A 14,474-nucleotide genomic window follows, 5' to 3' on the forward strand; every position below is an offset into this window, starting at 1 on the left:
GCCAGGCATGGTGGCCACGCCTGTAATCCTAGCACTTTGGGAGGTCAAGGCAGGCAGGTCACTTGAGTCCAGGAGTTCAAGACCAGCCTGGGCAACAGGGTGAAACCCTGTATGTACACAAAATACGAAAATTAGCCAGGTGAGGAAGCAAGCATCTATAGTCCCAGCTACTTGAGGGACTGAGGTGGGAGGATCATTTGAGCCCGGGGAAGTCGAGGCTGCAGTGAGCCGAGATCACACCACTGCACTCCAGCCTGGGCAACAGAGCAAGAACTTGTCTCAAAAAATACAAAATAACAAGTGTTGACGAGGATATAAAGAAATTGGAACCCTCAAACAATACTAGTGGAAATGTAAAATCATGCAGCACCTTGGAAAACAGTTTACAGGTTCCTCGAAAAGTTAAACATAGAATTATTATGTGACCAGCAAATCCACTCCTAGATATATACTCAAGAGAAATGGAAACAGGCTGGGCACGGTGGCTCATGCCTGTAATCCCAGCACTTTGGGAGGCCGAGGCAGGTGGATCACTTGAGGTCAGGAGTTTGCGACCAGCCTGGCCAACATGGCAAAACCTCATCTCTACTAAAAATACAAAAATTAGGTGTGGTGGCGCATGCCTGTAGTCTCAGCTACTCAGGAGGCTGAGGCATGAGAATCACTTGAACCTGGGAGGCAGAGGTTGCAGTGAGCCAAGACTGCACCACTGCACTCCAGCCTGGGGGACTAAGCGAGACTCTGTCTCAAAAAAGAAAAAGAAAAAGAAATGAAAACATATGTCCACACAAAAACTTGTACATGAAATTATTATAGCAGCATTTTTCATAATAGCCAAAAAGTAGAAACAACTCCAATGCCATCAATGGATAAAATGGTATACCCATTTTACTAAGTGTGATATATCTATACAAGGAATATTATTTGGCAATAAAGAAATATGAAAGGCCAGGCACAGTGGCTCATGCCCGTAATCCCAGCACTTTGGGGGGCTGAGACGGGCGGATCACCCGAGGTCAGGAGTTCAAGACCAGCCTGGCCAACATGATGAAACCCCATCTCTACTAAAAATACAAAAAAATTAGCTGGGCATGGTGGCAGGCACCTGTAATCCCAGCTACTTGGGAGGCTGAGGCAGGAGAATCATTTAAACCCAGGAGGCACAGTTTGCAGTGAGCCAAGATGGTGCCACTGCACTCCAGCCTGGGCAACAAGAGCAAAACTTGGTCTCAAAAAAACAAACAAAAAGAAATATGAAGTACTGATCCATGCTACAACATAGAAGAACCTTAGAAACAAGCCAAGTGAAAGAAGTCAGACGCAAAAGACTGCGTAGTATATGATTCCATTTATATGAAATGTCCAAAATAGGCAAATCCACAGAGACAGTAAGTGGCTGCAAAGGCCTGGGAGAGGAGTCTAGGGAGGAATAGGGGATGACGGGTAATGGGTATGGAATTTCTTTGGGGAGATGACAAAAATGTTCTAAAATAGCTGGGCATGGTGGCTCACGCCTATAGTATCCACTACTCAGGAGGCTGAAGTGGGAGGATCATTTGAGCCCATGAGTTCGAGACCAGCATAAACAACATAGGGAGACCCTGTTTCAAAAAAAAGAAATTTTCTAAAACTGATTGTGGTAATGGTTGTGTGGATACGATAAAAGCCATTTCATTGCATGCTTTAACTGGGTAAATTGTATGATACGTGAATTATATCTCAGTAAAGCTCAACATATATCTCAATATATGAAGATATTATGGCCAAATAAACCTGCTATAAAAAATAGGAGAAGAGAAGGCCAGGTGCAGTGGCTCATGCCTGTAATCCAAGCACTTTGGAAGGGCAAGGCAGGAGGATTGCTTGAGCCCAGGAGTTTGAGACCAGCCTGGGCAACATAGTGAGACCAGTCTCTACAAAAAATTTAAAAATTAGGTGGGCATGGTGGTGCGTGCCTGTGGTCCCAGCTACAAGGGAGGCTGAGGTAGGAAGATCGCTTCAGCCCAGGAGATGGAGGCTGTAGTGAACTGTGACTGTGCCACTGCACTCCAGCCTGGGCAACAGAGCAAGACTCTGTCTCGAAAAAAAAAAAGGAAAAGAGGATGCTGGGGCAAAGTAAGTTACTGGCTGAAGAGGGGGAATAGCTCTCTTCAGATGAAGGAAGCACGGCTCCCAGAACTTCACACTTCACACACTGCTCCTGCCTGCTGTGGAGGAGACAGCAGGCCTCCTTAGGAGCAGAGGAGAAGCAGAGGCTAAAAGAAAGGCGTGAGAGATGGGTCAGCCAACCTCAGAGCCTCCCATCTCTAGAGAGGAACCTAAAACCAGGTCTCAATGGACCAATGGTCAAGTAGCAGAGTAAACATACAATCAAAGTAAATCCACAGAGAAACAGAACTGATTCACTGTGAAATCTTTAGGAGAAAAAGACTTCTTAGTTTAGAAATGATGGTAAAAATCACAGAGGAAACCAATGGACAAGTAAGCCGTCAAGCATCTGAAAATAAAAATGAACAGATGTCAATACAAAAATTAAAAAATCAGTGACCACAGAAAGGATGTGTAGCAAATGCAATAGTCTGTTTCTGTCACATGAAAATCCCACATGAATTAACAATAAAAAGTATGACTGTTTATTTACTAAGTAAAGGATATGGACAAACATAAAAGAGAAAATAAAGCTAGTAGGACCCCATCTGGGAAAAAGCTCAAAGTTCCTAGTAATAGAAGATACATAATTTCAAAGGCATGCAAATGGGAGAAAATGAAAATTGGAAGAAATGCTAATTCTAAGGCAAAACTCTGCTTCCTCATCAAGTCAGTGGCATTTTAAAAATCTTTTCATTTTGAAAACTTCAAAACTCACAGAATATTTGCAAGAATCATATAATGAATGCCCCTATCTGCTTCACCTAGATGTGCCCAGTCATTTCAGAAATGGCTGTTTAAAACAATTGTCCCCAGGACTGGGGAGTTGGGATGAAATGGACCAGTCAATAGGAGCGTAAAAAATTTTATTTTTATTTATTTATTTATTTATTTTTATTTATTTATTTTTGAGACAGAGTCTTGCTCTGTTGCCCAGGCTGGAGTGCAGTGGCACAATCTCGGCTCACTGCAACCTCCACCTCCCGGGTTCAAGCGATTCTCCTGCCTCAGCCTCCCGAGTAGCTGGGATTACAGGTGCCTGCCACCACACCTGGCTAATTTTTGTATTTTTAGTAGAAATCAGGTTTCACCATGTTGGCCAGGCTGGTCTCGAACTCCTGACCTCAAGTGATCTGACTGCCTCAGCCTCCCAAAGTGCTAGGATTACAGGCGTGAGCCACCATGCCCAGCGAGGGTAAAAAGATAAAAGGACTCTTCTGGGAAGCAATCTGGCCAGATGGGCTTGACTCAGTATTTACACCTTTGTGACACCATCCAAAGGAAAAATCTCAAATGCTGTAAAAGGTTTATGAAGAAATATGTTCCTTTGCAGCATTATGTGTCACTATAGCAAGAAATTGAATACTTCCCAAATGCCTGCAGCGTGGGGGATTAGAAAACCAGGAAACCTACTCAGTGGAATATTTTTGTTAATGAAAAAAAAAAAGTCTACAAGGAAAATACTGCTGATAATGTTTAGTGCAAGAAAAGATTATATTTATACAGTGGGATCATTTATATATAAAAGGTGAATGACAACAAAATTCCCTACAAATGAGCCTGGGAGGAAATACACAAAAATAGTAAGAAGTTTTTGCTAGAAAATATGCCTAGAGAAGGTTTCTCTTCCTTTTTGTACTGTTCTGAATTTTCTGATTTGATTTTCATGAGCTATACCACTTTTACTATAAAACTATATCCTTTCAATGTTTTATTATTTTATTATTAAAGGCCTATCCATTGTAGAAACAATTCATAATAGACATGTATAAAGTTTAAAATAAATGTTTCCTGACCTGATTCTAATTCTCTGCAGTTTTCAGAGTTAATAGATTAGTGAGGCTGGGCACGGTGGCTCATGCCTGTAATCCCAGCACCTTGGAAGATCAAGGTGGGAGGATTCAAACTGTTGAATCAAGGTCACACTCTTGAGCCTAGGAGTTTGAGACCAGCCTGGGCAACATAGCGAGAACTCATTGCTACAAGAAACAAGTTAGCCAGGCATAGTGGCATGTGCCTGTGGTCTCAGCTACACAGGAGGCTGAGGTGGGAGGTTCACTTGAGCCCAGGAGTTCAAGGCTGCAAAGAGCTGTGATCCCGCCACTGTACTCAATCGGGGGCAACAGAGAGGGAAACTGTCAATCAATCAATCAGTAAGATAGATTAGTGAATCATGAACATCCTTTCATACTTTTTCTTAAACAGAAACATTCTTCCTTAAAGGCAAAAATGGGAACATGAATATACCAGGTTCTCCATCTTACATTTTGTTTTTCACTTAATCATCTGTTTTAGATACCCTTCTATGTCATGATATTTCGACCTAGCTCATTGCTTTCAACAGATGCACAATATCACATAGATGCTTTATCATTCATTTCACCATCCCTCAAGGGAGATTTAAGGGATCAAGGGTGATGACTGTATACTATTATATACAGTGTTTCAATGAATATTTTTGTATTGTGTATGTATAGATATACTATATGCAAATATATATTTGAATAATTACGTATAAACTATATATATTATATATAATAAAGTCAGGTTAAAAATGTTTATTATTTTGTGATCCAAAATTATTTTAAAAGTTGGTATGTAATATCTGATGCGAATATGATAAAATATTAATCTGTTAAATCTGGATGGTAAATGCATGGGTTGTTATAGTCTTTCCTGAGGTTTTCTATTTATAGAAAATTATTTTCTATTAATATTTCAAGATTAAAAATTTAAAACAATATAAAAGAAGGGGTGGAAAATGTGTATTTACTCACTGTGAAAACAGCAAAGCCTCATTAACTAGAAACTAGCCCCGGGAGAGGGCTTGATTTGTTTAAAAAGTCCCCATGATGCCCAGAGCTGTGCAAACATTTTTAAGTGGGAGAGGAGGACCACTAACATTTACTGAGAGGCCACTCTGGGCCAGCCACTGTTCTAAGTGCTTTACACGTATTATTTAACTTTAGTTAAAAAAAAAAAAAGTAGGTGGCAATTAAACTAAACTCGATGACTCGCATATGATAAATGCTTGTTAGAATTACGAAATAAAATGAACGTACTGGAAGTGCTGACGTTGGCAAAATAGAAAAAAACAAATTGCAAAAAATACTCAGAAAGGTCTAATCGCAGTTTCACACGCAGGCAATGCACATGCATCACCTTGGACACATACTCAACTGAATGGGGGAAATTAACGCAGAGAGATGCAAATGGGCTAAAAGCATTGGCTGGGTTGTCCACACCCGAAGCTGAGGAGCGTCACCCCCATTTCCATCTTTCCCATGTGCAAGTCATCTGGTCCTGCCCATTTGCCTCCTAAATATTGCTGGATTGTCTACCTCTTTTCTTCTGAGGCTCAGGCCTAAAGATCTTTAAAACTTCTTTTGATGTGTCTATTTTGACCAGATAATACATTCACATGGCTCAAAAGTTAAAATGCACAAAATGTATGTAAGGAAACATCTCCTTTCTACCTCTGTATCCACTCACATTTCTCTTCCCAAAGGCAACACTATTTCCAGATTTCCAGCTTCTTTTCTTTTTTTTTTTTTTTTTTGAGACAAGAGTCTTGCTCTGTCACCCAGGCTGGAGTGCAATGGTGTGATCTTGGTTCACTGCAAACTCTGCCTCCCAGGTTCAAGGGATTCTCATGCCTCAGCCTCCCTAGTAGCTAGGATTACAGGCAAGTGCCACAATGCCCAACTAATTTTATATTTTTAGTGGAAATGGGGTTTCACCATGTTGGTCAGGCTGGTCTCCAACTTTTGACCTCAGGTGATCCACCTGCCTTGGCCTCCCAAAGTGCTGGGATTACAGGTGTGAGCCGCTGCACCCAGCTTCTTGTCTGTTCTTCCAGAGATGTCTATGTACAGATAAGCAAACATATATATATAGACAGAGAGAGATATATAATTTTTTTTTGAGATACAGTCTTGCTCTGTCACCCAGACTGGCATACAGGGGCAAAATCACAGCTCACTGCAGCCTGGAACTCCTGGGCTCAAGTGATCCTCCCACCTCAGCCTCCTGAGTAGCTGGGAGTACAGGCATGTGACACCACATCTGGCTAATTTATTTTTATTTTTATTTTTTTCAGAGACAGGCGCTCACTATGTTGCCCAGGCTGGTCTTGAACTCCTGGCCTCAAGTGATCCTTCTGCCTCAGCCTCCAAAGTGCTGGAATTACAGGTGTGAGCCACCACATCTGACCAAGATATAATTTTTAACATGAAGGAGAACATACTTTCAAACACTCTTCTAGATATACTTTGTTTTTTCCCAATTAACAATGTATCTCGGAAATTGTTTCCTATCAGTACCTAAAGCACTTTCCCCATTCCTTTTTAACAGCTTCATAGTATTCCACTGTATAAAGGAGCCATTCATTTCAATGTTCCCTATTTTTTTTCTCTCACAAACAAGGCTGTGCAGTGAATGACCTTGAAGCTTGTCTTGTCCTATACTGCAGATATACTTGTAAGATGATAAAATCCCAGAAGGGGAATTGCTGGGTCACAGGGCATGTGCATTTGTCTTTTAACAGATCTTTGCCAGATTGTCTTCAAAGGAGTCATACCAATCAATTTACAATCCCGCCAGCAACACATGTATTCTCCCAGCCTCGCCAGGACAGTGTGTTATCAAATTTTTGGTTTCTGCCAATCGGATGGGTGAAAATAGCATTGTACTTGAATGAATGAGTGAGCCAATGACTAGGCACTGAAGAAAGAGGCACATAAAAGGATGCAAATGTTCTCCAAAGGGGCTAAAACTGTCCGACCCTAGGAATATAAGTAAATGTGAATGTTAGGCCTAGCACCAAAACTATCGTCAGGAAGAGCAGTTTGCGGTGAGCTGCTCTGAGCAGAGTTGGCCTCTCCCATGGAATCACCCCCACAAAACTGGAAGCTCCCAGAGGGAAGGGACCAGACCTATCTCATACACTGTCTCCCACGCCCAGACCACAGCAGGCATTCAGCAAACACCTGTGGGACAAAGGAGTTCACTTGGGACTGGCCAGAGTGTGGGAAGGGGTAGGTGTGTCGGGGGTGGTTAGGCAGGATCGCAGGATACACTGGTCATCAATGCTGTTCAGCGTGAAGCGGGTGTTGGAGAATCGGGCAAAGCCATCCCGGTAGAGCCAGGCCCGCAGTGGGATGTACTAAGGCAGAGGTGGGAACAGAGAGAGAGAAGGGAAAGGGAATATATATAAGCACTCTCACACCGCCTAGCTCTTGCACCTATCATTTCCTCCACCCGGAGTGCCCTTATGTCTTTCCCAAATAATCCTTCAGGCACCTGCTTTTACACCAGGCTTCTTTGATTCTATCCCCTCCTTTCCCCAGGTGGAGGGGGATACAGAAGGAAATAAAATGAAGGTGAAGTCCAGGAGGACAGGGGTGGAGTCTGTCTTGGACACCCCCGAATCCTGTGCCCAGCAAAAAGATTTGAACATTGGCTGGATGAAGGAATGAATGGGTGGAGGGAATATAGCCACTCCCTGGTTAAGAGAGTCGGCTCTGAGGCCAGGCTGCCTGGATTTGAATGCCAGCTCTGCTGCTCACCAACTGTGTGACCTTGGGCAAGGTTCACAACCTCTGTATCTGTTCTCTCATTGTAAAGGGAGGATAATAATAGAATCTGCCTCTCTGGGTTGTTAGGAGGCCTGAATGAGATAAAACCTGCTAAGTGCCAGGGCTTGGTACTTAGTAGGTGCTCAATAAATGTCTGCTGTGGATGACCGAATGAATAAGGAAGGGCAGAGAGAGGGCAAATCTAGATTTTGGGGCATCTAAGATGGTAAACCTCAGATAAGTCTCCCTGCCCCCACTCTATCCCTAGATGACCCTCGGGGATCTGCCAGGGAGAGATAAAAGCAGACAAGCTCACACAAGCTGCCCCCAGGCCTCTTCCCCCCATCTCCCTAGTCTAGCCACCCTTTAACCCCTGCTGGAGGAGGGCCCCCACCTTCGTTACTCACCGACATCACCAGCACATAGACACGCAGGTCAAACTTGCGGCCTGTCAGGCAAGGAAAGAATTAATTTGTGCAACAAATATTGATCGTCAGACATCGTGCTAGGTTTTCGGAAAATAGCAGTAGATAGAGAGGAAACCCCGCCTTCACGAAGCTCCTGCTGAAACTACACAAGCGGCTAGGCGCAGTGCCTCATGCCTGTGATCCCAACACTTTGGGATGCTGAAGCAGGAGGATCGCTTGAGGCCAGGAATCCAAGACCAGCCTAAGCAACATAGTGAGACTCTGTGCCTACAAAAAAATTAGCCTCGCAGGGTGGTGCACATCTGTAGTCTCGGCTACTCTGGAGATTGAGGCAGGAGGATCGCTTGAGCCCAGGAGATGGAGGCTGCATGAGCTATGATCGTGACACTGCACTCCAGCCTGGGTGACAGAGCAAGACATAGTCTCAAAAAAACATAACAAAAAAACTGCACAAGGTATAAAGAGAGAATAATGGGAGGTGGGGGAGGGGTGCGTGGGGGTCAACTTGGGGGAAAGTCTTGAAACTCAGTGGCCAAAGACCCCCATGGGGAGTGGTGACCTTCATGGAGAGAAGGTGCCTGCCCAGCCCAGAGTGGTGCAGGACCTTGGGCAAAAGGAACTGCAAGAACAGTCTGGAGGGGGAAAGAGCTTGGGCCAAGGGCAGAGTGGAAGGAGATGAGGTCAGTTAGGCTGGCAGAGGTCAGGTCCCATGCAGTTTTGGGGTTTTGTCTCACAATCCATGGGAAGCCACGGAAGGGTGTCTCCTCCCTCTGGCTGCCACATTGGGGTGGAGTGAAGTGGGCAGAGCAGCGGCAGGCACCAGTGAGGGGGCGGGCGTGGTTGTCTCGGAGGAAGAGGATGGTGGCCAGGCCCGGGGTGGAGGTGAGAGGAGTGGCCAGACAGATTAAAGAGCTTGTGGGAGCTTGGTGAGAACCAGATGTGGCGGGGGAAGGGAGACACACCCAGAATGGCTCCTGGCTTCTAGCTGTGTCCTCGATGGAGAAGCTGAGGCATGGTGGAGGGATGGGAGGGCAGAATTTGGGATGTGTTGGGTTTGAGTGGTTGGCAGATGCCCAAGACAGATGTCACAGGCTGCTGGACATAAGGATCTGGGGTTCAGGGGCAAGGTCTCGGCTGGGGACAGAGAGCTGGGAGTCACTGGCCTTTGGGTGGTGTTTAAGCCACAGACAGGATGGGGTCACTATGGGGGAGAGAGAAGAGGCCTGGGGCTGCCCCCTGGGGAAGGTAATTGCCAGAGGACAGTGGGAGGAGACAACTGGCATTAACACTATTGCAGTGATGTCAGGCATGCCTGATGTGCCTGTAGTTCCCAGAGCCCGAGTGAGAAAAGCAGATGTTGGCCCGCCTGGGGAAATGCGCCAAGGTTGCGGGGAGGAGGCTGGGTTCCACCTCAGGGCCTTTTGCCCTTGCGATTCCTCCTCCCTGCATTCCTCTCCCTCCAAATCTACCCACAGTGACTCCCAGTTGTCACTCAGGTCTCAGCTCACACGTCCACCTCCTGGCCCCCATGTCACTCTCTGTCCCATTACCCTGCTTGACTGACTTCATAGCACCCAGCACTGCATGGGACCGTCCTGTGGTTTGTATTCTGGTTTATTGCAGCCTGCTCATCGCGGGTGTAAGCTCCAGGAGAGCAGGGTGGGGGGCAGCCAGTATTCAGGGCAGTACTGCCACCAAGTAGGTGCTTTATAATATTTGTTGGATAAATGCATGAATAAGTTGGTTTTTAAAGGAGGAGAATTTTCCTGAACCAAGAAGGGAGTGGAATGGACATGCCGGGCAGAGGGAACTGTACAGGCAACGGCTAGGAGGTGGGAGACTGCAGAACCCATCTCTTTCCATGCATCCCTTCATGCCTGGTGTCAGGCTGGGCCCTTGGCAGGCTGCTGGTCAAAGCTTGTTGACTGACTGTTTGATGACCATGCAATGGAAGAGCAGGAGCAGAGACAGCCATCTCACCTCCTATCAGGTAGGGATTTTCAATGTAACGCTGAGCCACATAGTTCTCCACGGGAATATCATCTTTCTGGTTGTCAGAGCTTCTTGTGTCCTAGTTGTAATAATAATAATAATTGAACATTTATTTATGGAACATTTCCTGTGTACTAGGTATTGTGTTAGACACTACTTTGGGTAGCTCATTGGATCTTTAAATCAACCCTATCAGGTAAGTACTAATGTTATTCCCATTTCACAGATTAGAAGCTGAAGCACAGAGAGGGAGAGTAACTTGTCCAAGGTCACACAGCCAGTCAGTGGTGTTGCTGGGATGTGAACCTACATGGTCTAGGCCCGGAGCCTGTGTTTAACCTCTAGACTGGTGCTGCCCAGTAGGGCAGTCACTGGCCGCAAGACGCCATTTACATTTACCTTGATGAAAAGTCAATGAAATTACATGCTACAACATGGATGAAATTCGAAGACATAAGCCTAAGTGAAATAAGCCAAACACAAAAGGACAAATATTGTCTGATTCCACTTAGATGAGTACCTGGAGTAGTCAAGTTCCTAGAGATAGAAGGTAGATGGGCTTTGCCAGGGGCTGGGGAGAGGAGGGAATGGGGAGCTTGTGTTTAACAGTTACAGAGTTTCAGTTTGGGAAGATGAAGCATTCTGGAGATGGACGGCGGTGGTGGTGGTGGTTGCACAACAATGTGAAGGCACGTAATGTGACAAAGCCACACACTTAAAAGAGGTTACAATGGTACATTTCATGTTACATATTTTACCACAATTTTTTTTTTGAGAATGAGTCTTGCTCTGTTGTCCAGGCTGGAGTGCAGTGGCATCATCTCGGCTCACTGCAACCTCCACCTCTCGGGTTCAAGCAACTCTTGTGCCTCAGCCTCCTAAGTAGCTGGGATTACAGGTGAGAGCCACCACGGTTAATTTTTGTATTTTTAGTAGAGACGGGGTTTCACCATGCTGGCCAGGCTGGTCTCGAACTACTGACCTCAAATGATCCGCCCACCTCAGCCTCCCAAAGTGCTGGGATTACAGGTGTGAGCCACCATGCCCAGCCCACAATTTTTTGTAAAATTATACTTTAAGTTCTAGGGTACATGTGCACAACATGGAGATTTGTTACATATGTATACATGTGCCATGTGGGTGTGCTGCACCTATTAACGCGTCATTTACATTAGGTATATCACCTAATGCTATCCCTCCCCCCTCCCCCCACCCCACAACAGGCCCCAGTGTGTGATGTTCCCCTTCCTGTGTCCAAATGTTCTCATTGTTCAGTTCCCACCTATGAGTGAGAACATGCAGTGTTTGGTTTTCTGTCCTTGCGATAGTTTGCTGAGAATGATGGTTTTCATCTTCATCCATGTCGCTACAAATGACATGAACTCATCCTTTTTTTATGGCTGCATAGTATTCCATGGTGTATATGTGCCACATTTTCTTAATCCAGTCTATCATTGATGGGCATTTGGGTTGGTTCCATGTCTTTGCTATTGTGAATAGTGCCTCAATAAACATACGTGTGCATGTGTCTTTATAGCAGCATGATTTATAATCCTTTGGGTATATATCCAGTAATGGGATGGCTGGGTCAAATGGTATTTCTAGTTCTAGATCCTTCAGGAATCACCACAATGTCTTCCACAATGGTTGAACTAGTTTACAGTCCCACCAACAGTGTAAAAGCGTTCCTATTTCTCCACATCCTCTCCAGCACCTGCTGTTTCCTGACTTTTTAATGATCGCCATTCTAACTGGTGTGAGATGGTATCTCATTGTGGTTTTGATTTGCATTTCTCTGATGGCCAGTGATGATGAGCATTTTTTCATGTGTCTGTTACCAGCCCACAATTTTTAAAAAGGATATGAAATTATAAATCCAGTCCTCAGTCACACCAGCCACGTGGCAAGTGCTCAACATCCTGCATGTGGCTAGTGGTCACCGCATTGGAGAGCACAGATATCCACCATTTTCATCCCTCTAGGAAGTTCTGTTGGACAGTGCCCCCGAGGACATTGCTCCTTCTTCTCTACCTGCCAGCCCAGCTCTGGAAGACAGCAATGCTCTCATGCATCTGCACAGCACCTCGCAGGCTGCAAACGCCTCTCCCACCTATTGTCCCCTTCACTCAAAGACAAGGGTCACACACTTGATGGGGTGACACAACAGCCCCAATAATGGCAGGCAGCACTGGCTCTCAGGGTAGACCTGCTTCACCCACCATTGTTCCCCATTCAGCTGTGTCAAGACAGAAGCAGCCAGGTCTTGCCTTCCTGGGACCCGGGCCCAGCCCTACCTCCACTCACGTGGCTGCCAGAGGGACTGACAGTGCTCCAGGCAGGCTGGGCCTCCAGGCTGCTTAGCTCTTCCCTGCAGTGCCCTGACAGTTTCATGGGAGGAGTCAAGACATTGAGCACTGCTGTGCGCCTCCTGGTACAGCAGGGGCTGGTCCTATAGGATTTTAGCCATCCTGCTCCTCCCACCCACCCTGCACCATCGTCACCGCTCAGGTTTAGAGGGCTTCGGTCATTTTCCCAAGATCACACAGCTGCTGAGTGGGAGAGGCAGGATTTGAACCAGGATTTCTACTGTACTGTGTCTTGGGACAAGAATGGATTGGGGTTGGGAGGGAGCTGCCCCCGAGGCTCAGTCTAGGCCCTGAGGAAGAATCAGCCAAACTCTCCCCAGCCACATGAGCAGGAGGCCCAGATAAAGAATGTGCATCGAGCGCTGAGTGCCAGGCACTGTACTGGGTGTGTGGGTGTGTGTGTGAATGTGTGTGTGTGTGTGTTTGCTTATTAGCTCACTGCATCCTCAGCAGGTACAATTACCATCCCCATTTACTGGGGCACTGACAGATGAAGTAACTTGCCCAAGGGCACACAGCTATTGAGTGATTGAGTGGCAAAGTCAGGATTTGAACCTGGACAATCTGGCTCTGGAGACCCTGCTCCAATGGGCAGACCTGTGGGCAGAGTTTCTCCACCAGCCCTCTGAGCTTTGATGGCAGGAAGGAGTGGCCCCTCCTGCTGGCAAGGTCAGAGGAGGGTTCAGGGAGGAAGGGGGAAGAGGCAGGCTCACCTTCCTCCAGTCCATGATGTCCTTCAGCCTGCGGAAGAGGAAGATGCCTTTCCCCTGCGACCGGGCTACCTGGGATGGGACGGGGGCAGAAAGCCAGCTCTTAGCTCTGCGTGGTTCCTTGTTGGCCCCTGTGGCTGGGGGCTCTCGCCAGCATATCTGTCTCTTTTTCCTTATGAGCCCCCAGCTCTCCCCAGAGGAAGGCTAGCTGAAGGGGCTGGAACAGAGAAGGTGCTAACCCTGGCAGAGGGAGAGAGGGAAGGGAAGGGAAGACGGAGACTGACTTAGCTCACAAAGATGTACATTTGCATGAATAATGCAAAAGAACAGACAATTAAAAAGCCATTTCTAACAGTCCTGGGAACATATCATCCAAATCTTTTTTTGGAAATCAATTTGCCTTCCTAATTAGGGTTTGCTTCGGCTAATACTGAAATCAGCCAGCCTTTACTGAACCCCAGCATGGATAATTCATAGCTCCACAGAGTCTAGGGGCTGAGAGAATCTTTGATCTCATATGGAGTGGTCCTCAACAAAGGCATTACTCCCCTTCTACCATTGTAGAAGGACAACAGTCCTCCTACCTGGCCTTGCACACTCACGGTGCCTAGCAGCTCATTACCTCCCCCCACCCATGCCAAACACAGCCCATTTTGTTACAGGATAGCCTTGTTAAGTAGTCATCCAAAAGGTATATATGAAGTGCATACTGTATGTCGAGCATTAAGGAATAACCCAGACCTCATGGAACATTCACAGCCTAACCTGTGTTGAGCTAAAACTGGCCAGTCTGGCTTTGGCTTCTAGGACCTCCTAGAACAAAGCTGATTCCTGGGTGCCAGAGGAGTCCTTTAGGTATTTGCAACCACTAAGCAGATCCCCCAAGTCATCCTACCTCCAGCATAACTGCAAACTCTCATTTCCTTCTGTTCTCCTCTGAGCATGGCCCACCTGGCCCACTCGAGGCTCTCTGTACAAGATAGGGGCATGCAGGGCTGTCAGGTGTGGTTGTACAGGTTGTCTACTGCACAAAGGGCCCCTGCTCCACCTGCCATGCTGTGCACCCTGGTTCAGGGTTGTGTGTGCCCAGAAGACTGGGTGCCAAAAACTCTATGGAGCACTGGTGGTGGCTCAGGGGCAGCCAAATGTGCACAGCAATTTTAGAAAGCAACTAATCAGTGTGCATCAGGAGCTTCCAACAGTTCACGGCCTTGCAAAAGACTTGAACAGGCATTTTATGAAAGAAGATTACCA

General features: G+C 46.3%; 1 protein-coding gene across 4 annotated transcripts in view; it reads right to left on the reverse strand.

Annotated features, from left to right (window-relative positions):
- The window catches only part of TTLL9 (tubulin tyrosine ligase like 9), a 75,286-nt gene that overhangs the window by 11,645 nt on the left and 49,167 nt on the right, over positions 1-14,474 (reverse strand). For all 4 annotated transcript variants that reach the window (XM_058432954.1, XM_058432953.1, XM_058432952.1 and 1 more), the window contains exons 6-9: positions 13,224-13,292; positions 10,133-10,223; positions 8,132-8,172; positions 7,225-7,312 (exon numbers count right to left, since the gene is read on the reverse strand). In XM_058432954.1, the coding sequence (XP_058288937.1) occupies positions 7,225-7,312; positions 8,132-8,172; positions 10,133-10,223; positions 13,224-13,292 (289 nt within the window). The remainder of the gene's footprint in view (positions 1-7,224; positions 7,313-8,131; positions 8,173-10,132; positions 10,224-13,223; positions 13,293-14,474) is intronic.

The sequence above is a fragment of the Hylobates moloch genome, unplaced genomic scaffold (genome assembly GCF_009828535.3).
Source record: "Hylobates moloch isolate HMO894 unplaced genomic scaffold, HMol_V3 SCAFFOLD_21, whole genome shotgun sequence".
Classification (NCBI taxonomy): domain Eukaryota; kingdom Metazoa; phylum Chordata; class Mammalia; order Primates; family Hylobatidae; genus Hylobates; species Hylobates moloch.